Genomic DNA, 27,405 nt, shown 5'->3' on the forward strand with positions numbered 1-27,405 from the left:
CCTAGCACTGGGAAAGCTGAGGCAGGAATATGCAGAGTTCCAGGCCAGCCTAGGCTACCCAGTGAGACCCAATCCTATAAACACACACACACACACACACCACGTACCACTATATATTTTCATACATATACAAAATCAATATACGTTTTCACAAAACCCATATAAAGAAGAGCTGTGAACATAGTTCAGTCAAGAAATTTGAATATGTTCTCTGGGTCCAAGGTCTGTTCCCCACCTTGAACCTTAGCACCCTCCTGCCAAGCCTGCCAAGAAGCTGAAAATACTCTTGGATAGAAGAAGAAAAGTTCATCTTCTACCCCTAGAACCTTTGAATCCATATAACAAAAACAAGTAGATATGGTGGCTTGTGCTTATAACTCCAGCACTGAAAAGGAGATGGTATATCCCTGGGCCCATCAGATAGGCATGTGGTACACTTGGCAAGGTCCAAACCAGCAAGAGACAGTGTCTCAAAAAACAAGGTGGATGGGTCCTGAAGAACACCACCTGAGGCTGTCCACTGGTCTTCACATGAATGGGTTCACACATTTGCACTGTGCATGCACTTACATGCACACACACACACACACACGCACATGCACACACAAAGTACCTGATATACTTAGGAGCTAGGATAGAATTACAGTAACTATACTCACATACCCACACAAAACATTTTTTTAAAGCAGACAAAATACACAAAACAAGGGTTTTCCAAATGTCAGTTCCTGCAGTGGCTGCAGAGATGGAGCCAGGTTTGAGCCAAGATGAAGACCTGAGTCAAGGATATCAGGTCCTGAAAGACTAGAGAGAAGGAGGCAAGATGGATCCCCAGGAAGAAGAGTGCTGCTCACAGATACCTAGAGGACAGCCCAGAGTACCCATCCAAAGACTGGTCACCTGTTCATGACAGAAGGAAGCTGCCCAAGGATGGGGACAAGAACAATCTGGAAGGGTCACAGGAAATCCATTGGTGTTGATTGGCAGTCATGGGGAGAAGGCTCCATTGTCTTCAAGGTGATGGGCAGCATGCACAGAGGGTCTGACCTCAGAGTTTAGCCTTGAGTAAGGAAGTGAGCCCAACTTTGCGATGCCTCCAAGAAAGCCACTATGAACATAAGGACAGAGACAGACAGAAGAAAAGTAGAATCCTGAAAGAAAAGCAATATCCCCTACCTTATAATAGTGATCAGAAGATAGCTAGGCTGTGGGTATTAGTCTGAAGCAACCAGGCTTCCCAGCAAGCGTTACCAGGGGTGGTAATATTCATCTCATAGTGTATCCTAGCCAATCGAGGAGAAAGGTAATCTAAATGCAGAATCTAGAGAGTTCTAAAATACTTAAGAACCAAACACTGATCTTAAAAAAAATTGCTAAATCTACTGGAGCCAACAATTTTAGTATCCTACTCTTTAAATATTAGTAGAACAAGTAAACACAAACCCAGCAAAAACCCAGAAGATTAAAATAATGTCAACCAATATGACGGAATAGACATCTTTTTAAATGGTTCACTAAGCAACAGTGGGATAACACTCACACAAATGTAGAATGTCTTCTGACACAGGCCATATTCTGAATAAATAAATTTGATCATACAGAGGATATATATATATATATATATATATATATATATATATAGAGAGAGAGAGAGAGAGAGAGAGAGAGAGAGAGAAAGAGAGAGAGAATTATATTGGGTATCAAAACCAGGAACTAGAGTAAAAAAAGTCCACAGACACAGAAAACAGACTAGTGGTTTCTGGGAAACAAGGTGAGGAGTTAAGGAATGGATGCTAGCATATGGGTTTCCTTGAAGCGTGATGACAGTGTTTGGGAGCTGAGCCAACCATGACTGCACTGCACTGCACACTCAGTATGTGCATGCTTTAAGTTTCTAGGTTTATTTTATTTTATGTGTATGAGCGCTTTGTCTGTAAGTATGTATGTGTACTGTGTGTCATGCCTGGTCTCCATGTAGGTCAGAAGGGATGTCAGATCCCTTGGAACTGGAGTGACAGGTGGTTGTGAGCCACCACATGGGTGCTGGGAATGAAACCTGGGACCTCTGCAAGAGCAGCCAGTGCTCTCAACCACTGAGCCACTTCTCCAGGTCTCATACTTCAAATGTGTTAGTTATGTTATGTTGCTTTTACTCCAAGTTAAGAAAGAAAACATTGTGTGTATGGAAAACCACTAACATTTGGAATGCGAGTAGGACAGAGTCACAGAAGAAGCCAAAGGTAAATCGTTCTGAAATGAAGTGAGGAAAGAACATGAAGAAGTTGAAGCTGTCGCCAGCTGGTGCTTACGGGGAAGGCTGGTGCACTGAATACATGAATGATAATGATAATAGGCCAGAAATCAATGGGCTCAGCCTTTTCCTTAAAACAAAGAGCAAACTGAATCCAAAATAAGTAGTAGAATAGGAATTGAAGATGGAGTAAAGAAGCAATGAAATAAATTCACCCTAAAACAACCCCCAGACCAAACAAAATCCGATTTCCCAAACCTCGGGGGGTGGGGGGGCATCAGACAGCAATCTCTGAGCTCAATTCAAGCTGCCACAGATCCAAAAGGAGAAGGTCACTAAAGCCAAAGCTGGTTCGGTAAGCTCGAGCAGTTGGTAAACTGAGTCAGATTGACCAGATGGTCTATAAAGGATGTTCGTGCCGAATACTAGAAATGAGTGACCCAGCCCTGCCATGGATTCCCCCTGGATTCAAAGGGTAGTGAATTTTACAAGTTAGGTGAAATAGACCCTCACCTGTAATACTCATTCAGGGAGACATGGCTCTGTGGCACTCTGAAGGAGGGAAGGTGACTTTGTAATCAAATACTTTACCACAATGCAAATGGAAAGTCCAGACAGATCTACTACTGACTTCTACCAAATATATTTTTTTTAAATACCACTTCCAAGAAGGTTATTTTAGAAGGTTAAGAGGGAAGAAATAAATGCTAATTTTTCAATGAGACCAGTATAACTCGAAAATAAGATAAGGCAGGGTGTGGTCACACACACCTTTAATCCCAGAATCCAGTATGAAGAAGCAAAAGGACCTCTGTGAGTTCCAGGCTAGCCAGGTCTATAGAGAGAGCTCCAAGCCAGCTCTACACAGACCCTGTCTCAAGAAAGAAATGAAAAGGTTAAAGACATACAAACAAACAGTGCTGCCTGCGCATGAGCACAGCTAACATGACACTATGCTTGCTGGAGAAAGACTTATAGATCCTCCCCTCACTAATGACTAAGACAGTGGCATCTTACCATTTTTATTTAGAATTGTTTGGGAGATTCTAGCTGATGCGATAAGCAAGAAAGTAAATCAAAAGCACCTGCATTGATGGAGCAAGCAAGGAAAATTCTTTTTCATAGATAGCATGCTTATGTGGAAAATCATGTCATATACCAAAATAAAATCTACAAGCAAGCTAAATTAAAGTTAGTGAGCAAGTTTAGTTGAGTTGCAGGATTATATAGTATACATATTATATTTCTATACAAAGAACAATTAATTTTATATTAAAATTAAAATGATATCATTTATGACTCTTAAAAATGAAATTTGACCACCAAAATATGAATGCTTGTAGTCCAGGGACAATAAAACCTTGCCAAGAGTAATGAAAAAGACATCATCATCATAATACATGAAAACGAAAATCTCTAGATACTATTATGATGGCATTTCTTCCTAAACATGATGCTACCACAGGCTTTTTAATAGATGTCAACAATATTATTTAAACTATGGAAGGTCTAAAATAGCCAAGACAATTTTGAAAAAGAAGACTAAAATTAGAAGTGCAATGGTACCTGGCTTTAAATCCAATTAAAGAGCTACCACAATCAAGGCAGTGTGTAGCTAGTTGGAAAGTGGACAGACAGACCAATGGGACAAATCTGGGAATCCAGAAATAAAGAGATGCACAGTCTTCAACAGAGGCACAACTCCATGGACAAAGGATGGACTTTAGATGGTGTTAGAACAACAAAAAAATGCATGTCCGAAAATGGGAGCTTCTGCTCACACCTCAGACTAAGATAGAAAACAACCCCATATGAATCTGAAACCTAACACGAGCCAATACAAGGATAGCTTGGAAAGTAGGTCTTCTCTTTAAAACATACTCTGAAGCCGAGGGTGAGTAAGCACAGGCCGGGAGAAAGCGTTTGCAAACTGTATTCCTCGATAGCAGCAACGGGTCAGGAATGCACCAAGAGCTCTCGAAACCTACGGGTAAAATGCTAAGAATGAGCAAAGTGATGTGAAGAGACGTTTTCTCAAATGTGTGGAAAACCAAACCCACGAAAAGACAAACATCGTATGGATGAGCCATCACCATACTGTGATAAAACAGACAGGAGTCACATACCATATGCCGCCATTTATATAAAGCTGACTTACTGCACCACGAAGCAGCCAGTTGTCACTTGGGAGACAGGAAGGATGTCTTGAGCATGCTTATGCCAGAAACAGGGACAAACACACTTGGGTCTTTTTTACAGTGTGAGGATTTGTTGAATACAAACAAGTTCCCAAGGTTTAGGAGTTTTAACGACAGCAATTTGCCAGATTATCTCACCTACTTTAGTAATCTGGCCGAGGCAAATGCAGGTCTCTTGTTTTGAACTCTTAATTACTAACATCAGCTCTCCTATTGCACAGCACACAGTAAATACCAATGTATGTGCACGTATGTGGGTTACAGAACGCATACAAGTTAAAGAGGCTACAGTGGAGGTCTTGAGGTTTCAGAGACAGGCTGAGAGAAATCCAAGCAATGACTGTATTGATAAGGAAAGGAAGCTGTCTCTGTAGGTGCGGGGCTGAGGAAGAGTCATAGCTGAGAGCAAAACTGTAGTCAGCTGCAGAGATAAAAGGGCAGAGTCAGGGCAGAGCAGGGATGGCAGGGTTCAGGTCTGAGTGGGCAGGCAGGTAGACCAGCAGAGAGAGCTGTTGAATCAGCTATGTCAACAGTGGGGGACTGAGCAGAGCAGAAGCCCCAAGAACAGTCAGAGATTCTCTGCCTGTGAGTCCTTGATGCACACACACACACACACACACACCTGGTATCAGAGGATAAACTTGTGGGGACCATGCCATCACAGTGCCAGGGGCCGATAGTCATGCCCTTTCCTTGGTCTAATGTCCTGATAAGTTCTTGGGCCTAGCTTCCCTAATATGAAATACCCATATATGTGTGTGTGTGTGTGTGTGCCCCCATGGTCTTAGTTCACCCCAGTAATTGTATAGAATGTCCCCTTTCTCCCAGGAATAATCCATTTATCGGTCTATGCTGCATGGGTAATACCAGATAGATGGTGGTATTTGTGGGTCCAGCCAGGAGCCCAATTATCTGCCACCGTTCAAAGCTGCTTGCGAAATGGAGTCTCTTGGGACAAAGGCCCAGCCTGAAAAGCCAGTGTTATATACAACATGAAGTAACTTAGAGCACAGAACACCCTGCTGTCAATACAGGCTCAAGAAAGAACACAGGGAAATCCGGAGTGTGAAGACCACATTCCTTTTCTTGCATTGATGATGTTTGGCCTCTGTCTACTGTGGTGTTAAAATGTACCCATTGCACACTTTGTGCTGTCTGTGAAATGTCAGTGGTGCCTTGTCAAAGTACTTGCCAATAGCTGCTCTCCTCGGGAAGCGTGTCTTGCTTCACCCACCTCCCAATGGTCTCAGTTGCAGAACATCAACTCCCCAGTGATGAGGAGGTTGGCCCGCCTCAAGCTCAGCCTGGCAGAAACATGCCTGGACCTGCTGCAGCTCGTGTGCAAGGAGGCCCTGGAGCTGCAGATGGAGCAGGGCTCCTTTGAGAAGCTGCTTGCAGACTTCCTTCAGAACACCACTGACTACTCGTCCATCGGCTTGGTAACAGCAGGCAGCCTTAGCTCAGCTTCTTTCCTGGTGGGGGCCTGCCAGTCACACTAAAAGCAGGGTGAATCTGTGGGACCCAACCACATGCCATGGCAGCTCTTGACCACTTCCACAGCTTGGTGCAGATAGGCACGGTCTGGTCACCAAGAGGACTTAACTAATAATGAAGGGGCTTCCTGTGTAGGCTTAAAGCTCCCGTTCCCAGGCCTTGGGGTTACTACTCCATTCATGAAAAATGGCTGGAAACAGTCAATTGCATTATCTCAGAGCACTTGCCTGGACATCCCTCCCCACCCCCCTACCCCACTGCACCCCACTTCCTCCCAGTTCTGCAAGCAGAACAAGTTGAGCAACTGACTACCTGTTAGGAAGAAAACCCTTCTTATACTCTCTGTCTCTCTGTCTCTCTATATATCTCTGTCTCTGTCTCTGTCTCTGTCTCTCTCTCTGTGTCCCTCCCTCCCTTCCTTCCTTCCTCCATTCCTTCTTTCCTTCCTTCCCTCCTTCTTTCCTTCCTTCCCTCTTTTTTTCCTTCCTTCCTTCCTTTTTTCTTACTTCTTTTGCAGTCCTAGGATAGACCCCTAGGCAAGTGCTCCACCAGCTTAGCTATAGCCCCAGCACTTTCCCATTCTCTTAAATGCCATGAGACAAGTCAAGGTGAACATAAATGAATCCTGCTATTGACCTCTATCACTGAGCTCTCCTTTATAGTCAGAGCAGATGCCTTATATGGTCTTCCCAATGTCTAAGTCCTACACTCACCCTCTCATGCTTACCACCCAGGACTGTGCAGAGAAAGGACAGTCCTTTCAAAGTACCCAGATGTTCTCTGCTAGGAAGTTATCTGAGATCTCTGGGTGACTGGGCGGAGGTCACATGAGAGCCATTGGTGGTGACACACCTCCTTGTCTTCCCAAAGCAATGGTTCTTCCTGAAGAGGACCCTGCCTCACTTGGTGCTAACACAGCTGGAGAGTCTGCAGCCACTGTGTGTGGGCTGCATTGACATCCGTGCCCAGCTCCTGATCCTGGCTGGGAAGGTTCTCCATCTGCTGTACGTGCAGACAGACCCGGTGTACCCTTCCTTCTGCTGGGAGGAGGAACTCTTGGTAGGTGACCCTTCTTCCTACTGCAATCTGCTCCCCGATTTCTCCACCTCAGCTGTGGAGTTGGGATGTCAGAGGTGTTTCACCAATTCAACTAGGGAGGGTCTGGCCCCAGCATCTCTCTGTCTTGGTCACTTGTGTCTGGTTGTGCACAGGTCCCTGGGCGTGTTGACCTTGATCCTAAGATATACCGGGATGAGTGGCCTCTGCCTCTGTGACCCTCTTACATACCACACAGCCTTGGAAATCTCAAAGAAGGGAAAATATCACCTTCTTCTCTGCTCCAATCAGGCCCACCTTACTCTAGGGTTGGGGTTCTCTGACAGAAGCAGCGACCGAACTCATATCCCTAGCAACAGCTCCTGCAAGCCTGTCTGTCTCTGAGTTCCCATCCTAAGAGCCTAAACAGAGGTACTTCTACCCCCAAGATGGTGCCAGCTTCCATGAACATGAACTGGAATTGAAGCCTAGCAGACAAGCTCCCATAGAAACCCTCACATTCCACAGTAGCAACCCAGGACTCAAAACCCAGGGAAGCTCCCAGCCAGCCAGCTCTGAAACCCTGGGCTCAGTTCCCAGGCTGTAGACAGCAGGAGAGCAGGAAGACCCACGCCAGCTGAGCAGATGGGGCTGGGGCCCTTGGTGAGCAGGTGTTTGTAGCATCTGCACAGGTAGCAGAGTCAGGGACTTTCCACCCAGAAGCACGAACCCTTCCTGTCTGTCCTCAGTTAGGTGACCCGTCCAGCAGGTCCAGTTATTCAAGGGTCTCGAGGGGACCTCCTCCTAAGAACCAATAGGGGGTAGAGAGGGACGAGGGTCTTGTGCGAATAACGGAACGGAACGTTCTGGAATGCATCAAAGCCCCAAATGTATAGACAAAGGCCCAAGGCTTAAATGCACAAGCAAAAGGGGAAGTACAGATACTTATCAGTAGGAGGGGTAGGGCAATACAAGCAAAAGGAGAAGTACTTATGGGAGGGGGGCAATAGAAATTCTTTCTTTTGGCAGCTACAAGGGGAAGCAGGAACTTGGTGGTATCAGGGTGTGGTCAGGACATCAGCGATGACTTAGGGCTAGAACATCCCGTGGTTGTTCCAGAATCCATGTGTTGGTGGCCCGCTTTTGACCCCTTTTTCTTCTCGTGGGGAGAGGCCCAATTTAGAGATCAAGAGTTGTCTTAATAGCTCCCAACAGTTAGGGTCTTTCAAGATGGTGAGGAACAGCTGTCTCTAAACATGCAGGGACCCCTGTGTGGAGTTCAGGAGGCTCCAGGAGACACACCTGCCTCTTTCCAGGCCCCAGAGTGCCTCCATGTTTGTTCCTTAGGTGTGGCCTGTTTGCTGCTGTGCAGCTGGCTTCCTGACACCAAAGCTCTCCATCTCTCTTCCAAGCTTCCTTCTTGTTTTCCAGATGGGATCTTTCCTCTTGGCCCGTTTCTGTGAAGGTTCCTAAGTTGAATGTGTAGGGCTCTCATCCTCTTGAGTTTGTTGATGTGTTTCCCACATCCCGCTGTGAGATTTCTTCCCTGGTTGGCTCGATGGCTCTATGGTTTTGGTCTGACTTTGGGGGTGCTGTATTGTCACAGACACCTTCTGCTCCTGAGTACTAGCCTGTTCTCACAGATGATTTCTGTCCTTAGGGTTCGGTAAAGGCTGCTGGTGGACAGGACCTGGTCTTGGTAGCACTGACACACTTGGCAAAGTGTATCAGTGGTGGCTTCCCCAGATGTCAGCTTTGCTGGGGTCCCCAGGCCATCTGTGTAGAACTAGTTTTTCTCCCACTTTGTGTGCAGCCATTAAGAGATTGTCTGCCTCTTCCCACCACATTGGTAACACTGTTGACCCCACAAGCACATGACCTGTGATCGATATTACATGATCACTTACAACCTGAAGGACCCACACTGATCCTTACCATCTTTCCCATCCCTGGCATCTGTGTTTTCCCTGCCAGCCAAGCAGGAATCCACAAACACCTTCTATCGTGTGGTATGCCCTGTAGGTAGGCACTAAGAAGGATAGCCTGAGATCGCTGGAGACAGACACAGAGGAAAGGAGTGTAGAGACCTCCTCCAGGAACTCGGCAGTCTTCAAGGAAGCCCCCAAGGAGCAAAGCCGAAAGGCTGAGGGTCTGAAGGTATGCAGCATTCTCTACCTGTCCCCTGGTGGCTTCCGCCTGGAGAGCCCACCTTAGCTTGAGCTTTGCACTGCCCACAGAAGAGGATGGTGCTGGCAAGGGGGTTCCTGGCTCAGACATCGGAGGTATTGCTGCAGTGTATACAGACTTCCCTGAGCAACAACCTTCTGGACATCGTGGCCTCTGCCAGCATAGAGATGGTGGAATGCATTGGCATCCTGGATCCCATCACCACCTGCCAGTTCCTAACACTGTCACAGGTATAGACCTCCTCTGCCCATCTCCAAAAGGGCCCTTGACTGCCTGTCACCCCAGGGGTAGGAGTGCCTTGGCACCATCCAGCCCTGTTGCTGTCCACTAGACAAGATGGGGTGGTCCTGTGGTTGAAAGAAGAAGAGATCCTCCCTGTTCTCTGAGCCTTAGGCCAAGCTAGTCCTTAAGTAATAGAAGCCAGCCATGTAACTGTTCTTGTAGCTCAGTGGACACATGCTGTACTCACCACCATCTCCCCCCCCACACACACACACATACACACACACACACACACACACTCACTCACACACCGAGTCTCTATGATGGGACATACTGAGACTCCAGAGAAAGGGCTGGCATAGCACTGACACCTGGTCCGACAGAGGCCCAGCGGAGGGTGACACACAGACTCCTAGATGGCCACTCCCGGCTCAGTTGTCCTCTGCCACCCTCCCACACGGCACACACCACTCTTCTCTGCCCTGCTTCAGAGCTGTTCAACCTCAGAGAAGATGCGGAAGGTTCTGCTCACGGCCACGAAAAACACGGGCAGCTCACAGCTGGCGGCCCTGCTGCAGCTCCACCAGCGACTCAGGCAACAAGACAAGATGTCCACCAGCCTGTTTGCCAATATAGAGCAGAAGCTGGCCTCCTCTTTCAGGGTAATGGGCCGGGTGAACACACACTCCTGTGACCTAGATAGGCCTCTGAGCTGGCTCACGGAGTGCTAAAAGGGCAGTCTCTAAGTGATACACACCCTGCCACCACTAGCCGAGTGGTGCTAGAAGACCTATCCATCTCTGTGAATCTCATATGCCATGGGTACAGGCACAAGAAGGCTGAAAGAATTGTAGTTCTTTTCCACTACTTGCCCTAAGGGAGTCGAGGTCTTGGTGAAGTCCGGTAAAGAGCCAGTGGCGTCTGGCAGCAGGCAGCCATGACACCAGAGAAGTAGCCAAGAGCTTACTGAGAAGGTCTATAGGTTTTTGAAACCCCAAATCCCGCCCACCCCAAGACACACTCCTCCAGCAAGGCCACACCTCCTAATCCTACCACATGGGGATCAAATATATGAGCCTGCGGGATGGGTCATCCTTATTTAAACTCCCATAAGCCTCCACAGGTCCCTATGAAGTCAGGCCAGAGAAATCAGCCAGAGAAGACAGTACATCGCATCGGTACACCCACACAACAAAACACACTGAAGCAAGGAGAACTAGCTTCTGTATGAACCAGTGTGATGAGGCTACCCACACACTGAGGTGGCCAGCGGCTAGGCAAGAAGCAAGCCACCACCAATAAAGTCCATTCACAGCCCCCATGTGGTAACAACATGACCCGTCTCTTCACCTGCCATATGGGTACGGCCATTGTGAAGAGTCTGCTTGGCGCCTCACGTAGGCTTTATGTGGCTCTCTCTATTTCTTATTCTTTGATAAAAGTTTTCTAAGACATCGTTTCATTTTTTGCAAACCCAAAGCTCTGTCTTGAAGCCATGCGCAATAAGCAACTCGCACAGGAGATCTGGGGGTACCCCTCAGGGCCCACGCTGGCTGCCTGCTGTGGGCGGTGGGGACCCTGAGGTGTGCATCCTCTAGGAGTACTCACTCACAGGAAGCAGGAGAACTGGGGGTCTGGGTAAAGTGACCTCAAGCTAGGTCTGCAGCCTGCATCCTCAGGGCTAAGTGGAAGCCCTTAGCTAGGCTCAAGGAGGCAGTAAGGACCTTGAAGAGATGCTATTTAGAGTTTCTGGGAACTGCATCCGCAAGTAGGCAGCGCTGGGCAATTTGAGGAGCCAGTGAATTTCTCATTCCTCTGCTGCCCCCTTGTGGTACTGATGCATTCCACAGCCCAGACACCTGGGGGAGAGCAGTGGCCGTTCTGAGTGACCATCCCCTGTCACACACAGGCATGGCAGAGCCTCTGTGTCACAGAGCAGCATTTCAACATCCTGAATGAGATCCCACCCATGTTCCGGATCATCTTTCTGCAGCATTCACAGGACAGGTGAGGCTTTCCCCTCCTACCATTGTAAATCTCCACCCTGTTGAGAAAGCCCGGCCAGGAGGCATGGGCAAAGCAAGCTTACCACACCTCTGCCCCTAGCCTGAGGCCAACTGGGCCATCTGGAAAGCATACTTGGCAGACTCAGCTAGTCCACTTGACAGGCATGGGCACTCGCTCAATCCAGAGACAAAGGGAAGCCCTCTTCTGACCCTCCCGGAAAAGACCGGGATGGGTTTCCATGATGACGATGTGTTGGGAGGAAGGAGCTCTGATCTGCACTCACACAGGGTCTCTCTGTTAGATAGATCTGGCTAGGCCTGCACTACTGGACCTTCTGTAATTTCCCTCTTACTTCGGTTATACAGACTGCTTCCTCGGCCTCTGTCTGCCAAAATAAACATTGAAAGGCACCTGTTTGGGTGCCGACTGCAGACTGGCCCGCTAGGCTCCTGAGTCCTCTGTGCTTGCCTGTTCACCTCCCCTGGGAATGGGCCTGTGACCTCTGCTCTGCCTGCAGGTCTTGTCTGTATGGTGCTGCCTTTGAGAGACCAAAGACCATGCCTTCACCCAAGGGGAAACTGATAACCGTGGGCGGTAAGCTTGGGTACAAGCAGGGGCTCCTCCCATCGACTCCAGATGGGTTGCAGTGGGTGGGAGAAATCCTTGCCACAGAGCAGGGGAGAGGAAGGGAGACTGAACCCAGGAGACAAGAGAAAATAGAGGCCCCACATTCTTCTAAGGGATCCAGAGGAACCGTGCCTCCCCAGAACTCCTTCTGTCAATCACCACTGTGTTTGCCTCTGCCAGAACTTTCTGAGTAGTAGCCCTCATGTTCCCAGAGAAGAATGGGGGAACTCCATGTGCCCAGAAGACCTTCCCATCACATGTCTCACCTCTGAGACATCAATGTTAAAGACCCTCACAAGGGTCTCCATCTGCCCACACGACTCCAGTAGCCCTGCTCTGAGCCCTGTAAAGGCCTCGGGTGTATTTTGACAGGTTATTGCAAGGTAACTCGGGTGGCTACGAGTCCAACTGCCATCTCTGACCTGTTGACGAGTATCCAGTGGTTCCAGAGGCAGACACGGGTCAAGGTACACAGCCAAATTATGACCCCGAACCTAAGCACTTGAGGCCTGAGACTCTAAGCCATATTGTAGACTGCAGCCCATCCCAGGGAAAACCAAGACTCCAAGGTTGGATTGGGCCCGGGGAATGGGCCTAGAACTCAAGAGGAGGAAGGGGAAGCCCTGTGAAAGGTGGGGAGCTCTTCTGAGTCCTTGGATTGAATGTGACCCCAGGGGGGGGGGTCTGGCTACCTCTTCTCTGCAGAGCATAGGTTTACCTGTCCTGGGCCTATCCCTATCAGCAGGGCATTCCTCAGTGTCATCAGAGGACAGGGACAGGGACAGGGATGAGATGTCAAGATAGTTCCCGGAAAACCACTGGGAGCATTGTGCTGGGGAAAGCGAGAGCATGCCAGTGCTCTTTGTGGAAGGGCTGGAGCTGAATGATTTCCAGGGGGTCTTCCTAACTTGTTTCCCAATTGAGTACAAGTCATATCCAGACACCACTGGACCACAAGCTATGATTCGGGTTAAGACAGAAACATATCTTGCCTGTTAAGGAGCAAGCCCTGTGCACTCAGAGTCTCAGCAGCATCCTGGAGCACATGGAGGACTATCTGAAGCCCATCATCCCCCAGTTCACCTTCCCAGAAAGCAGGTATCAGCTTGTCATTTCCTCTGAAGGCTCCCGGGTGTGGGGGGCAGCCATCTTCCTCACACCGGGTGATGGGCAGCTGTCACCAGCTGAAGCTAGTAATAGAAGGAGCCAGAGGCTGTTGTACATGGGGCTATGAGCCCCAAAGTAACCAGGGTCTTCCTGTCACCCACAGGCCAGGCCAGCTGGGTATAGCTGAAGGCCAGATCACACCTCACATCTGGAGACAGGAAAGCACCCATCTGAGCTAAGTAGCCAGATGTGATGGGCAGACATCCAGGGCTGGTTTCTGAGCTTTCCCTCCATGTGGAAACTTGTCTCTGCGTGTTGTGGCCCTACCCAGGACAGGCATAAGCGCCTAGCTCTTTTGTGTGTTTTATAGGCAGGAGTCTGACTGCTGCTGCTGCCCCTGCCCCACCGACCTCCCTGATCTGAGTCTGATGCGTGAGAACTAACTAGCAAGGCCCAGGGATCAGCCTCTTGGCACTCATTTTGGGAGAAAAGCAGGCAGGTGATGGTCGAGCTAGGCACTCTTCCCCAGCAGCATGAGGACATCCCGAGGTCCCCTTCTGTTGACACTGTGTGTCAGATGCAGAGATGGCCCTGAGTGACAGCTGGGTGTGGTAGCACAGGACTCTAATCCCAGCACACAGGAGGCAGGAAGGTGTCTGAGTTTGAGGCCAGCCTGGTTTACATAGAAAGCAGCAATGGCCAAGCAAGGACTAGGCTGCGTGGTGCTTCTCAGCCTGGTCTGTGAGTGTTTCCCTATGTTTCCTAAAGCCTGAACACAGTCACTCTGAATTTCAGAAATCAGATGCCAACAGCTGTGGGTGATGCAGGGAAAAATAAAGGCAGAGAGAAGGAAAGGAAAGTCTCTCTCTCTTCAGGTAAGTGGCAGGGACAGACAGACCCAAAGGCCACTGCCGCTACTTCAGGACCCTGTGGTGACACTCACCCTCCCATCACGGAAAGCCTGGGTGGGTCAGGAGTTACAGGTTCCATGCTCAAACAAGTCCTACCTGGGCATGCTACACAGGACCCAAGGTTCCTCTCCTTGTGGTCTCCTAGAACAAAATCACCCCAGGCTGGGCGGAAGGCCCTAGGAGAGGGGTTCTCGGCCTTCCTAATGTTCCTCATGTGGTGATGACTCCGCAACCTAAAATTAGTTTCATTGCTACTTCATAACTATAATTTTGCTGGCGTTATGAGTTGTTATGTTAATGTGTTTTCCAGTGGTCTTAGGCAACCCCTGTGAACCGGTTGTCCAACCCCTGCAAAAGGGGTTGTGACTCACAAGCTGAAAAACACTGCCCTAGAAGGTTCTGGGCACTGAGACTGACAGCTCTCTGAGGAGCATTATCAAACAGTGGATCCATGCTGCCCTTTCTGGGCAAATTATCAGTTCCTGGCCCACAGTGCCCTGAAGAAAGAGCAGTGTGTTATACACCCAGCTCTCACTGTCCTGGCCAGATGACAGTCTGCTGGTCCTTCTAGGAATGATGAGCATGGTTGCCCTGCGTTGGGGAGTTCACCAGAGGTAGCCATGGGAGAGGGCTCTGTCTCATCCACCTGCCACCCATATGTGGTCTCTGCTGGCAGCCTTGTCTGTGGGGTACTTTTAGCACAACCCCTGCTGTTTTCATTTGGACTGGGAAGACTGGGAGGATGCTCTCACTGTGTGACTCCCCAGGCAGGAAGGTCAAGTGCGGGCCCATCCTGTCTCTTGGCTAGCTTCTCTGATTTTACTAACGACTGACTCCTTTAAAAGGCAATTTCCTATGTTGAATTTTGTCTCCTTTTCGATTGCCACTAAGAACTGACAGATGGCAAAGGGAATGGCTGCTTGCTCCCCTCCTCTGCCATACCCCCCCCCAGCCAAAAAAAAAAAAAAGCCCCAAGCTTTTTCTCACAAGTTGAGTTGGCCAAATTACCATGAGCCAGATGCAGCAAACACCCCAAGAACTGCAGATTGCCTTGATAGCTTAAGATGTGGTGTCCTATAAGGTGTACCACTACTTAGTGACTCTGTCATAAACTTGATCTCACCATCAAAAACAGTGGCTACCTCAGGGACCCTAGCACATCAGGGGCCAATGCAGCCATGCCTCTACAAGCTGAGCTGGGGACATAGTCTTCCCTCATATCTTCATGCCCGGGACAGCAGCCACCAGGCCAGTCATCTAGCCACAAAGTCAGGGCTTGGAGTGACGAAGCTGAAGCCCTAAGTCTGTCCCGTCTTCAGAGCTGGTCTCTCCTGTGTCTGAGCTGCTGCCACTTCCGTTCCACAGGGCAGCCTGACCCTGAGTACCTGATCCTGATTGTGGACACGTTCCTCCTAGAGTTGCCCCTGGAGGGGCTCTCCATGTTCAATGAGGTCACCTCCCTGTCACGAGATTTCTCTCTCCAGACACTGTGGAACCGTCTCCATAAGGAGGAGCGAGGTGAGTAGCGGCGCCTTAGCCACAGGAGCACTTAATTTTAAAATGGAAAATTTTAAATTACTTTTCAGATAAAATATTGTTAACTCCCATCAAAAAAGTAATGAGTGAGGCACTGGGGGGGGGGGGGTGTAGCCCAGGTTGGAGAGCTTGACTCGCATGCACAAGGTCCTGGGTTCCATACCCAACACTGAAAACCATTGCCAAGCGTTTTCACGTCTCCCTTGGCCCTTACCCATTCAAAATCACTTCCAGAATAGACACCGTGCGCTGTGAACAGAAAGCCTGCTCTAACCCATGTTTCATGGGTGCTGATGCCATAGCAAAGAAAAATCCCACTGTGCGAAAGACCTGACACCCAGACTCACTTGGCTCAATGTTGTGGGGCAGCGAGACAAGGTGGGCCCTCGAGTTAGGCACCTATGAGACTGCAGGATGGTCCACTCTGCCAAAGTCCTCCAAACTGCTCCTGGGGCATGAAGCAGGAGTATTGCTACTCTGCTCTAAACTCCCCGGCAGATGCACACACACTCCTCACTACCAGCCCAAATGTTTTGGGTTCACAAATGAAACACTGACACACACACACACACACACACACACAGCCTTCTATTTTAATATGCCTTAAACAGCACAATGGTTGGGCACTTCCAAACCTCCCTGCAGCTAACACACTCTCCCCTCCAATATTCCTGAATTATTACTTATTAAAATCTATATTCTATCGTGGCCACCGTGAACCCAGACCTGTAGCCCTTATGGGCTATGATCCCTGACTCTTACATGTCATTAGTGTCTAGGTCTCTCTGCCTTACACAACCCTGTCTCTAGCAGGGATTCAATCCTGGCTGACATGAACTGGATGCCCTATGGGGCTTGAGCTAAGCCTGCAGCTCTAATTCTAGCTTCTGATCCCTGGGACTTTATCCATCCCTGTCCTGAAAGTGTCATGCAGTATAGAGGAGGCCCTCCTAAGGCCGGGCAGTGTCTTCTCCTTTCTTGGCAATGGTATTTCTCCTCTTCCCCCATGGTGGTCCTTTCCTGGGAATCTCAAAGTCCCCCTCTGTCTCGCTGCCCCCGCAGGCAACTTTATTTACCAGTTAGAACCAGCTGGTTGGTGTAGGGACCATCAGTGTCTCACATGCAAACGTGCCAGTTTCCATGAAATTTGGGAACCCAATTAACATAAAATAAGCAATAAACCAAATCCACAACAGGGGCGTACTGACACTTCAGAATCCATGTCGTACACCAATAAATACCGAAGTAGAGCTGAAAATACAACTCAGTAGTAGAGCATGTGCCCAGCACACACAAGGCTCTGGGTTCTAAAACCAGGACTGCAGGACGGGAAAACCATTCAGTGCTCAGTAAGTACCAAGTTAAATCAAGTAGCCTGTGCTTCCACTGCCCCTCCAGATAAAATAGGAAGAGCCACGTTCCTCCTTCCGACCACAATGACAAGAAACTGGGCAGAGAAGAGGAAACAAGGTACCAGCCAACCCAGGGTAGTGGCACACACACGCACCCCAAGAGAAGGGAGACACAGAGTGAGTCCCACACTGACCCAGGGTGCCTCTTAGAGTTTTGTGGCTCAAGCATGGGCAGGAACAGCAGGAACAGCAGGAACAGCCCAAGAGGCTATTCCTGACATGGAGCTAGGAGCCTAGAGGGAAAGATGAGTTCAGAAACAGCATAGCAAGAAGTGATGAGTAAATGCTTTAAAAGGCCTACAGCAGACCACAGGAGGCCAGCAGAGGTGCGGCAAGCAATCCAAAGACCAGGGTAAGAACCAAGCAGCCATGAAGCAAGGCTGTGATAATTTAAAAAAAAAAAAATTTTTTTTTCTTTTTAAAAAAAAAAATCTATTTTGAGCAAAAACTTGAGTGAAAGAAAATAATAGCAATGCTGTGGGATTTGATAATGTGTAGGACAAGACCAGAGCAAGTGCTGCTGGGAGGAATGATGCCGACTGTGCAGGGCGCCCATGCTGTGTGCGCTGCAACATAGTATCACTTAAAAAGAGACTGTGACATAATGTACACTAAACCCTGGAGCAAGCAACTAAGTACGACCCAAGCCCCAGAGTTCACCTTAGATCAGCAGCGAGGGAGGGGAGTTGATGGTCGGAGGCATACAGGCATGCGCTGAAATTCCACACCCATCTACTCCAGCAGCTAGAGTGGCTGCTGTTAAGCGGGCTGGTGTGAAGGATGAGGACTGGTGGTCAATGGATGAGCCATTTTGGCATGATGAGTATACGCAGTGGGTGTCCATCCGAGGAAAGGGAACCAGCCAGTTCTCCCATGTCTGTGGCATTCCCATTCACAGCAGCCCAAGTAGCCATCACTGGAGCAAATGGTTACAAAAGATGGATCCACACAAGAGAGCACATTCAGCCACAGGAAAGAAGGAAGTCTGGCTTTAAGAGAGCGTGGATGAGCCTGGAGGACATCGTGCCAGGCACAGACAGCAAGCATACACTGGGGATCTTAGACGGTTCAACTCCTCATAACCTTAGAAAAGAAGGCAGGGGCTGGCAGCAGGGAGTTGCTGACCAAGGGCACAAAATTCGAGCTGGTGAAAAAAGGTTTTGATTTTGAGTGACATGGTGATGTGGCCGATGCCGTGCCATGTGTTCTGAGAGTGGCTAAGGGTCGAGGTAACTTTGTCAAATGCCTGACAGGGGAATGTGTGGCGTGACCGTTTGGCGGGCTTGGCTCCGCCAGTCCATGGTGCGTGTGTTCACGCCTACCATGTCCCAACTGTGTTTGCTAATCCAAGTAAGAGATGAATGGCTGAATCGAACATTTTAAAGAAATAATTAAATTAAGAGGCTCACGGTTTCCAGTAGCAGAGAAGATGGAGAGGCACGTGCTTTGCCCGCTGTTGCTAGGAACGCTGGTGTTGATGGGAGGGAGAGAAGATGGAGAGGCACGTGCTTTGCCCACTGTTGCTAGGAACGCTGGTGTTGATGGGAGGGCAGCACACAGGAAAACACTGGGGAAACAGTTGGGGGGCAATCATAAAAAGCTACACGCTGGTGCACAGGCAACCCATGCTCCCTCCCCTAGGCCTTTACATAAGATTGCAAAGGCACGTGTAGACATAAAAACTCTCAGATTGTGCCCCTCCCCTTGACAGCCCAAACCTGGAAGCCATGGAACTGAAACACTCCGGGTCATGTTCTTTCACAGTTGTAGAGACTTGGTCTGACTGCAGGTAGTGAGGGAGTGAAGAAATGATGATGCACATATATACAGAGAGAGAAGAGCAGGGGGAGAGAAGGGAGAGAAGGAGCAGGAGAGCGGGGGAGGGAGGGAGGGAGGGAGGGAGGGAGGGAGGGAGGGAGGGAGGGAGGGAGGGAGGGAGGGAGGGAGGGAAGCTGGGATTGGGTAGACTAGGCTCTCTGATGGAGAAGCCACAGAACTCTGGAAGCTCAGCATGTTTATTATATACGGTTGAAAAAGAGGCAGGATTATTGTATAAAGCTGGCCAAGGAAGTGGGGTTATTACATATAGATAAGCAAAGTGACAAAATTATTATGTAGAGATAAACACGTTAGCTAATCTCTGTAGGAGTCGCCTGTGTCAGGGAGCAGTCTTCTGTGAAGAACCGGAGGGGGAAAGCCATGGTGGACATTTTCTTTACACAACACCAGCATTGCTGTTTCCCTCTGAGCTTTGGCGTGTGGGGTGGAGTTTGTCACTTTCCCATGGGTCTGAGGCTACGATGCTTGACATGTCCACACCCCTGTCAACAGCACACATTCACTAGGCCTTCCTCTGCTCCCCACAACTAAGCAGTCACTTGATGGTCATTTGAACACCCACTTGGATAGATGGGAACATTTCAGCACTGAGGAGGCTGTGCCCAGACAAAGACTCCAAAGAGGGCACAGAGCAGATGCCTTCATTTCCTAAGACTCTGGAAGATACAAATTGATTTCCACTTAGAAAGCAAGTAGGTGGCTACTTGGTGAGGAAAGAGGCCTCCGTAAGTGCAAGGTAGCTGAGGGTCTGTGTGAGGTCAGCTCTGACTCTGATAGACAGTCCATCAGAACCAAGTGCCTTCCTAGTGTGTCCCCGAAAAGCGTCTGTGGCAAAGTGGGAATGGCAGAGAGCCATGCCTGTGCCTCAGCTCCCATTCCCTGTGGAAGTCGCACCCTGGAGAGTATAACGCGGGGTGGAGAAGGAGGAAGATGACCCCAGTGGAGCATGGAGCTATTCACATGAAACCAGAAAGACCTGCCCACTGGGGGCAGCTCAGGATAGAAAAGACACAGGCTCTTAAGTCTGTGCAGAGACCCTGTAACCATCAGGGGTGCAAATATCTGGTGAGTTCCTGTGCGGAATATGGTCAGAAATGGGCGCCTGTAAGTCTTGGGGGCTGTCTTTCCTCGGGAGATTTCCTTGGGCCCACAAAGCTTTGTGTTTTGACACGACAAAACTTAAAATCAATTGTTTGCACCGCATCAGATTCACAAAATTCAAAGCAGTACCTGAGCAACTGAGCAGTACCTAGTGCCTTTGCAGTCTTGTGTCCCTGCTGATGCTCCATACCTGTCCTTGTCCTCCACAGAAGGCAGTATGAAGAAGGAGGTCAAGAGCAAGGACTTAAAGAAGAAAACTCCAGGAAAGAAGGCCCTGAAGGTAGGCGGGTGGGAGCCCAGAGACCTCTTGCTCCTCTCAGCTTGAGTTTAGGCAGGCCCCGCTGGTGAACCCAGGCGTTGGTACCTCCATCCTGTTACAGAGCATCATGACACGGATCATCCCACCGGAATGCAACCTGATCGACTCGGACACCATCAAGTGTATCCTTTGATGATGGGTGCTTACGGCCCCCAGAATTCTGCTTTGGTTCCTGTTTGTCCTTGACTCAGACCCAGTTGTTGTGGACCCTTACGAGGAAGCCCGGGGCACAGGTAAGAAGAAGGTCACACAGACTCCTGGCAGGCAGGCCAAGGCCACCCAGGCCTGGTGCCAGCTGCTCTCATGGCTGTATGGAAATCACCTCAAGTGGCCTTGGAGCCTTGGATCCGAATACAAGCTGACTATCATGGCCTCCTCCTCCCCTCAACTCTTCCTGTCCTCTCCCTTCCCCCCCCCCCCCCCGCCGCGCCCCTTCCTTCTCTTCCTACTGTTTATCCTTCTCTACAAACTCCTCTAACCAAAGAGGAAAGGATTCCCAGCTGTGCTTAAAACTCACTCCTCCCTAGCCTATGTCCCAGCCCAGTGGCACAGGAGCCCATCCCCCATGCCTTGATATGGACGTCACAGCCTCTTTCAATTCTTCCTGCAGAGTTACTGAGACCTATCGAGATAACCCAGGAAATCTTGGAAAAGTACCGAGACTCGTTTACGGGACGTTGGATGGGGTACCTGGGAAACCACAACTTTCCAAGGTTGGGTCCTGGGTCTTCAAAAGCTGACGAGAAACCTTCCCTGCTGGCTAGGTCTGTCCCATCGAACCCAGGGCACAGCACTAGCTAAAGGATGCTGTCATAGTCCCAGGGTCACTCTCCCACACAGGATCTGCCCCAGGTAACCTCAGAGCCCCTCAGGCCAAACCTCCTAAAGAAGGCACTCCTTTAGTCCCGGGTATGTCTGGGCACAGCATTTCCATGATCCCCCTGAGCCTGGTGTTAGAAGACACACAGAAGGAACAAGGCCCCTGAATGTCCATGCTCAGACTGGGAAGGTTCTGCAGGGTTCTTTTAGCCCAATCCTTTGAGGCCATGCTCATCTGTGGGAGTCTGGAGATCTGAACAGGGCTCCTCTGCATATAAGGAGGTGTGCCAGGCACTGCTAGGGTAGAGTCATACACTGGCCCCCTATGGGCATGCATTCTGTCATCCCTGTCTCTTAGTGCGGATGGGCGTGGAGCTGGGGGGAGCCAAGCCAGTTGGTACAGAGGCATAGAGGTACAGGAGTGAGCCTGTGCAGGGTTAGGGGTGGAGCCCAGAGGTCAGAGCTGGCGACGAAGACCATATCCAGCCCCTGTCTCCCATATTGGAGGTGCTATAGTACTTAGCAGAGCCAACTCCACTGGCATGAGATGCATGTTTCTTCTTAGCCCAGTCCATCCCTGGGAGTGGGGGTGGGGGTGGGGGGGTCCATCTGAGGCCAGCTGGACACCGGGAAAACAAACATAATTTGGGCCCCACAGCAGAAGAAAGGGTTTAGTGCAGGTGGCACGGGGACAGTCCCTGCGGGAAGGAGGGGTTGCAGGTGCATTCCCCTAGGCCAGGTGACGTGTGGTTATGCCCACTGGCTGGTTTCGCCCCCTGTAGCCAGGCTGACTGGGAACAGCTACTGGACAGCTGCCGAGGCTTCTTCTTCTATGGAATGGAGACCTTCCTGTCCCACCTGGAAATAGAAAGACTGGTCGCCATGAATCTGCAAGGTGAGTCCCCTCCCCTATTGGCAGCCCCATCCGGGGCCTGCAGGCACCTATGGGATCCCCGGGGAGGAAAGCAGGGCCACTGCTGCTTGATCCAGAGTCCAGGGCAATGCTTCAGGAAGCCATAGCACCCTCCCCTAGCCTGTGGTCTATCTGAAAACTGGCCCCGCACTCCATTTCCAACAGTGGTCATGGCAGCCACAGGGTCACTCACCCTCCTGGTTGCCCTCAGCACCTCCTTATATGCAGAGGACCCCTGTTCAGATCTACCAGACTCCCACAGATGAGCATCAGATGTGAAGGGCCACCTCAAAGAGCTAGGCTGGAAGAACCCTGCAGGACCTTCCCAGTCTGTGCATGGGCATTCAGGAGCCTTGTTCGATGTGTCTACTAACACCAGGCTCAGGGGGATCATGGAAATGCTGTGCCCAGACATACCAGGGACTAAGGGTGTTCAGAAGCCAAGTAGAGGACACCACAGGTGGGAAGTAACCTAGGCTAAGTTCAGAGATCAAAGAAAGCAGGGACACAGGACATGCTGAGTACAGTGTGCTGACCTTGCCAGGAGGGGCCATGCTGCCACAGCACCCATAACACAGGGCACACAGCAGGCTCAATGTTCAGGCATTTGGAGTGTTGCAGTGTGCTGGTCTTTGTGGTCCACAGTCATCTCCGCCCCCAGCCATAGACCCACTGGTGTGTCTGTGTTTCTCCAAGGTCCTTTTCCCAACTGTAGAAGGATGCTTTTGTTGGTCTGCTTAGAGCTAACCACCATGCCCAGTCAATGGATAAGCCCTTCCTGGATCCCAGAGATGTCACTTTCTCCCTTGTGAGGCATATGGCCCCTTGCATGGTTATGTAGAAACTGTCTGGTTCCACACCAAGGCATCCGTGCCCACCATGGCCACAGTCTATTTCCCTGCTGACCAGGTCTATTCCGTCAGCTGGTAGCCCTGGGCATGCACCAGTCATATGCAAGTAGATTGAGCAAAACCCCACAGGTAGACATTCATCATCAGAAGCACGGGTAGACATTTTGCCTATAGGAACAGTCGCCAAAGCTCAGGTCATCCCTGTGCCCATGCAGGTCCAACACCAGGACCACACACTGCCACTTGTTTCAGTGAACGTTCCTGTCTAGGGTGACCCACTCAGCCCAAAGTACTCACTCGTGACCATCTTACAACCCTCACATCTACAGCAAGGAGGTGGTTGGTAATAAGCTTGGTCAGCTTCCAAGGCCCTCTAATGTGCACAGTCAAGCTTTCATAAGTAATGGGGGAGCAGAGCTCTCTATGCTCGGAAGAATTAGACGTGGCCCTGAGTAGGCTTGCTCCCGTTTCCTGGGTGTGATCAGTGGGTGCCTGAAAAGAGCCTGTTGAAAGTTCAAGGATCAGGTTGATGGGTCAGAGTGCAACTCCCACGGGGATCTGGTAATGGTGTGGGTGACTACTGAGGAGCCTGCCTGTGTCCTGCAGAATGCCAGATGATGATCCTATTGGACTTGACAAGGTCCTCTCACAGCCAGAAGCGGACGATAGAAAGCTCAGAGGGCCAGAGGTACCTTCTGTTCTTGTCATGTCACCAGGAGCCTATGGATTGCGAAGGGGGGTGTTGTGAGCAATATAGCTTACCCCAGGGACTGGTGGACTGCCAGCACCTTCTACCTAACGGTACCAACTCCTACTGTGGGCTCCATGCTCAGCCTGGGAGCTGCCACTCAAGGGATTTGACGATACCTAAAAATGCTATTTCCCTTTAAATAACATTTAACTTTTGTGGGCGAGATTCAGAACTATAAAAGCCCTGGCCCACACATGCAGTCTAGCTAGCAGCTGGTGCAGGGGAGGATGGAGGGAGCACTATCAGCCCCTTGGTACCAGCCCACGGATCCCTACAGCGCATCTCAGCGGTCCTTGGTGAAGCCCATCCAGACGGCCATCCTTCTGAGTCTGGTAGGGGTTGAGAGCATTGTCGACAACCAGTGGCCCACACTGATACAGGACAACATGCTGCGGGCCACCATCCTGTGGGACAGTGAGTGGGCACCCTGGCTATCCCAAAGTCTTTTGGGGCTTTTGCTAAAAGCCTTCCAAGGGTGTCTGTAGCCCACCTGAAGAGACTTTTCTCTCCCGTCTCCACCCCCCAGACCTGTTGGCAATTGGCAAGCCACTTGGAAAAACAGTTCGTCTCATTCATAGGCTATGCAATGAACCAGGTAGCCAAGGTAAGGTAGAGGCTGACCACCCATTTGCTTGTCTGTAGAAGTCCCTGGGCTTCCATTGTGTTCCATGGCCCTCAAGAGATAGGGTGTCCCCACTTCAGGAGGGAGAAGGAGTGGGAGCGTGAAGGAAAGAGGGAATGAAGGAAGAAGGAAAGAGGGAAGGGAGGAAGGGAGGTGCGGAGGGAGGGAGGGGAGGGAAGGAAGGAGGGAGAGAGGGGAGGAAAGAAGGGAGGGAGGGGAAGGAGGGAGGGGGAGGGAGGGAAGAAGGGAGGGAGGGAGGGAGGGAGGGAGGGAGGGAGGGAGGGAGGGAGGGAGGGAGGGAGGGAGGGAATGGGGAAGAGAAAGAGGGAGGAAGAGCAAGCAACAGAGTTCTCTTTTGTACTCTCTGTGAAAAGATGGGGAGATCTGGGAGATTCCTGAGCTTTCTCTCTGCCCAGAGGGATGGCTTGGGGGAGTTGGCCACCCAGGCTACCTAGTCCATGAGCCCCATGGGGCCACCTAGTCTTCCCCAACCAAGACAAGAAAACCTCCAGGAAGAGGAACTCCCAGACTGAGGACGATGCTAGAGCCAAGAAGACCCTCCAACTTGTATCTCCTGTCCCTGTAAAATTTCACATAGCTTCTAGCATCAGGGGTTAAGCTTCAGGCAGGGTGACAGGGTGTTGCCTGTTCTAGATGAGACAAACTCCACCTACTCAGCCTCCAAAACAAACATTGTGCCAAGATATGCCAGCCGCAGTGAAGGAATTTGCAGATAAATTTCATATGTGGATACTAGGGTAAAAAAAAAAATCAGATAAAACTCTAGCTAATTGCATTTAGCAATATGCTAAAGTGAAAATGTACCATAACTCAGAAAGATTTATCCTGGGAGGATTTAAAATTGAGAAATCCTAAATACATTCAATACAGCTCAGTAGGAGATTAACGTTTGAAAAATCACGTGCTTCCCCAGCGCCTGAGATGTAGTTGCAGCGGGGGTGGGGGGAGTGGGGGAGGGCAAGGAGTCGAGTGTGTAAATGAGTATGAGTGAATGAATGAGCAGCTTGAATGAATGAATGAGGAGTGAACACGTGGATGGGTGAGTGAATGGACAAACTGTGTTCATGAGTAAACTGTTAAGTTGAGGGGTGAATTAAGTGGGTAAGTGATGGAGCAGGTGAGTGAGTGGGGAGTGAATGAATGAATGAATGGCTGTGTGAGTTAGCAGAGTGAATGGACAAATTGGTAACAGAGCAAGTGACTGAGCAGCCAAGTAAAGGGAGAGGGACCAGAGAGCTGTAGACAAAGGTGGTGATGTCTGGCTCCTTCCTAACAAACCAGAAAAAGGACCGACAGGGCCTGACTCCACCCAGCTAACACAGAGCGGGCTAGCATGTTGTTTTGCCATGAATGGAGAAAGGGCCTCATGACCACTGCCATCAGTGTTGGTCCTCCAGTTACTGTCAGCACAGAGGAGCCCATGCTGAAGCAATCAGCGTGTTCTTGGAAGAAAGGAACCCAATGATGTTTAACCCTGTGGGTTGTCCTGCCCAGGGCAAGGGTGCCTCTCAGCATCACAGAGGGAGTTATGAGGCTGGTCTCCAGCCTTAGAATGTCTCATGGAGTCTGGTGAAGGTAGACAGGTGGATGGGGTCAGGCATTGACCCCTATGGACAACCCACAGACAGCCACGGAGCCAGACCCCCCCATAGTTTCCACACCTTGTACACACCGAGGAATGGGAAATAACAGGGCTGCTGTGGTCAGGCTGCAGGGAGAACTCATGGCCCCCTGCAGCCAGAAACACCACCCTGCTCCCCTCTCCCTGGCACCATGTCCTTGCTGAAGCTGGACATCCAGGCAGGACCCAGGCTACTGCCAGAGAGCTCTGGCATTCACAGGTTGTGTCTATGCTCCACAGACGAGAAACCCCAGGTCTCCAAGAATGAGCCGCTCTCTGAGTTGCAGCCTCACCACCCAGAGTCACTCACCACTGCCCTCAACTGGGTTCTGTATGGTCTGCCTCACCAAGCCATCGTGTGAGCTAAACCCTGGAGTCTGTGTGAAGCCACTATCCCTAGCTCTACCTCTCTGTGACTCCTCCCCACTCAGGGCTCTTTCCCCACTTTCTGGGGCTCACCCCAGCCTTGATACAGCCTGATGTATCTGTCCTTCTGTCCACAATATATAATCCTGAGAAGACAGCTGTTGCTGGGTATAGCACCTAGGCTCTTGCTAATTCTCATTAGCCTGCAAGTTTGTTTTTGGTTTCAGTGTTTTAGTAAACAACAAAACAAAGTGTATGGTGTGTTTCTGAAAGTTTAGGACAGGAGCTGGGGCTTCTGGCTAGGACCACCAGCACATTCTGGCTCCATCAAAGCTGACAAGAGCATGTTATGCCTGAGTGACCCCAAATTCACCAAACCCATCCACACTCTGGAGATGAATGTGGTCCTCCTGTCCCCTGACTCCTGGCTATTGTGTCAGGACACTTGGAGGGAGGGAAGACCCATCTCCTCTATGATCCATCTGCAGTTACAAACAGGCTTTTCCTGATATGGCAGTCAAGGGTGACCTCCAAGGCCCTGGATGTCCCTCTAAGCCATGGACTACAAAATCCAGGTGTACATCCTCTTTGCCCATTATGGCTCCCTGGTCAGAAAGTGGGAGAGCAAAGAGCAGTCCACCAGGCAGGAGCTTGGAATCCTACTGTGCTCCACTAACTTCCCTGACTGCCTGCTACCTCTGCTAAGGGGCCAGGGTGAGGCTATTTCCCATGCTCTCTGCTAGTGACAACACTACAGAAAGATCAGAGGGTCATTTTCACCTCATGGTTCTGGGAGCCCAGGGGAATGTGTCTGGCAATGGCCTTCTTGCTGATAGAATTCTGTGTTCCAAGATGCTACAGGCAGGGAGTGTTCTTCCCCTTACAAAGCCACGAGGATCCAGCCATAGGTTTACACACCACGACCTTGATAAGCCTCAGTCACTTCCCAAGCTGGGCCCCAAACACCCTCTTCCTCACACCTCACAACAGGCACTGACTTTGGATACTGCTCTTGGGGAACGCTCCGATCATCTCAGTAGTGGGGCTTTTCCTGTGTTCTGAACCAGACCTGTGACAGCAAGAGGTACAGAGCCACCAGTGTGTGACAGCTATTTCTTGTCCTAAGCCTTGTGGGGCCCAGAGCTGTCTCCACAGAACTAGAGTCAGATGGGTAGCCCTGGGGGAAAAATGTCAT

General features: G+C 50.1%; 1 protein-coding gene across 2 annotated transcripts in view; it reads left to right on the forward strand.

The window, feature by feature from the left end:
• The window catches only part of Cfap46 (cilia and flagella associated protein 46), an 84,478-nt gene extending 58,049 nt beyond the window's left edge, over window positions 1-26,429 (forward strand). For both annotated transcript variants that reach the window (XM_085841190.1, XM_021167336.3), the window contains exons 40-59: window positions 5,700-5,888; window positions 6,814-7,002; window positions 9,001-9,135; window positions 9,216-9,395; window positions 9,879-10,049; window positions 11,297-11,394; window positions 11,912-11,988; window positions 12,394-12,488; window positions 13,022-13,119; window positions 13,924-14,003; window positions 15,405-15,557; window positions 20,137-20,207; window positions 20,308-20,368; window positions 20,444-20,479; window positions 20,857-20,959; window positions 21,848-21,960; window positions 23,436-23,517; window positions 23,858-23,994; window positions 24,107-24,184; window positions 26,085-26,429. In XM_085841190.1, coding sequence (XP_085697316.1) covers window positions 5,700-5,888; window positions 6,814-7,002; window positions 9,001-9,135; window positions 9,216-9,395; window positions 9,879-10,049; window positions 11,297-11,394; window positions 11,912-11,988; window positions 12,394-12,488; window positions 13,022-13,119; window positions 13,924-14,003; window positions 15,405-15,557; window positions 20,137-20,207; window positions 20,308-20,368; window positions 20,444-20,479; window positions 20,857-20,959; window positions 21,848-21,960; window positions 23,436-23,517; window positions 23,858-23,994; window positions 24,107-24,184; window positions 26,085-26,206 — 2,268 coding nt within the window. In that variant the 3' untranslated portion in view covers window positions 26,207-26,429. The remainder of the gene's footprint in view (window positions 1-5,699; window positions 5,889-6,813; window positions 7,003-9,000; window positions 9,136-9,215; window positions 9,396-9,878; window positions 10,050-11,296; window positions 11,395-11,911; window positions 11,989-12,393; window positions 12,489-13,021; window positions 13,120-13,923; window positions 14,004-15,404; window positions 15,558-20,136; window positions 20,208-20,307; window positions 20,369-20,443; window positions 20,480-20,856; window positions 20,960-21,847; window positions 21,961-23,435; window positions 23,518-23,857; window positions 23,995-24,106; window positions 24,185-26,084) is intronic.
• The last annotated feature ends 976 nt before the right edge of the window (window positions 26,430-27,405 follow it).

This window comes from Mus caroli, unplaced genomic scaffold (assembly GCF_978045245.1).
Source record: "Mus caroli unplaced genomic scaffold, Mus_caroli_1 scaffold_8, whole genome shotgun sequence".
In the NCBI taxonomy this organism is placed as follows: domain Eukaryota; kingdom Metazoa; phylum Chordata; class Mammalia; order Rodentia; family Muridae; genus Mus; species Mus caroli.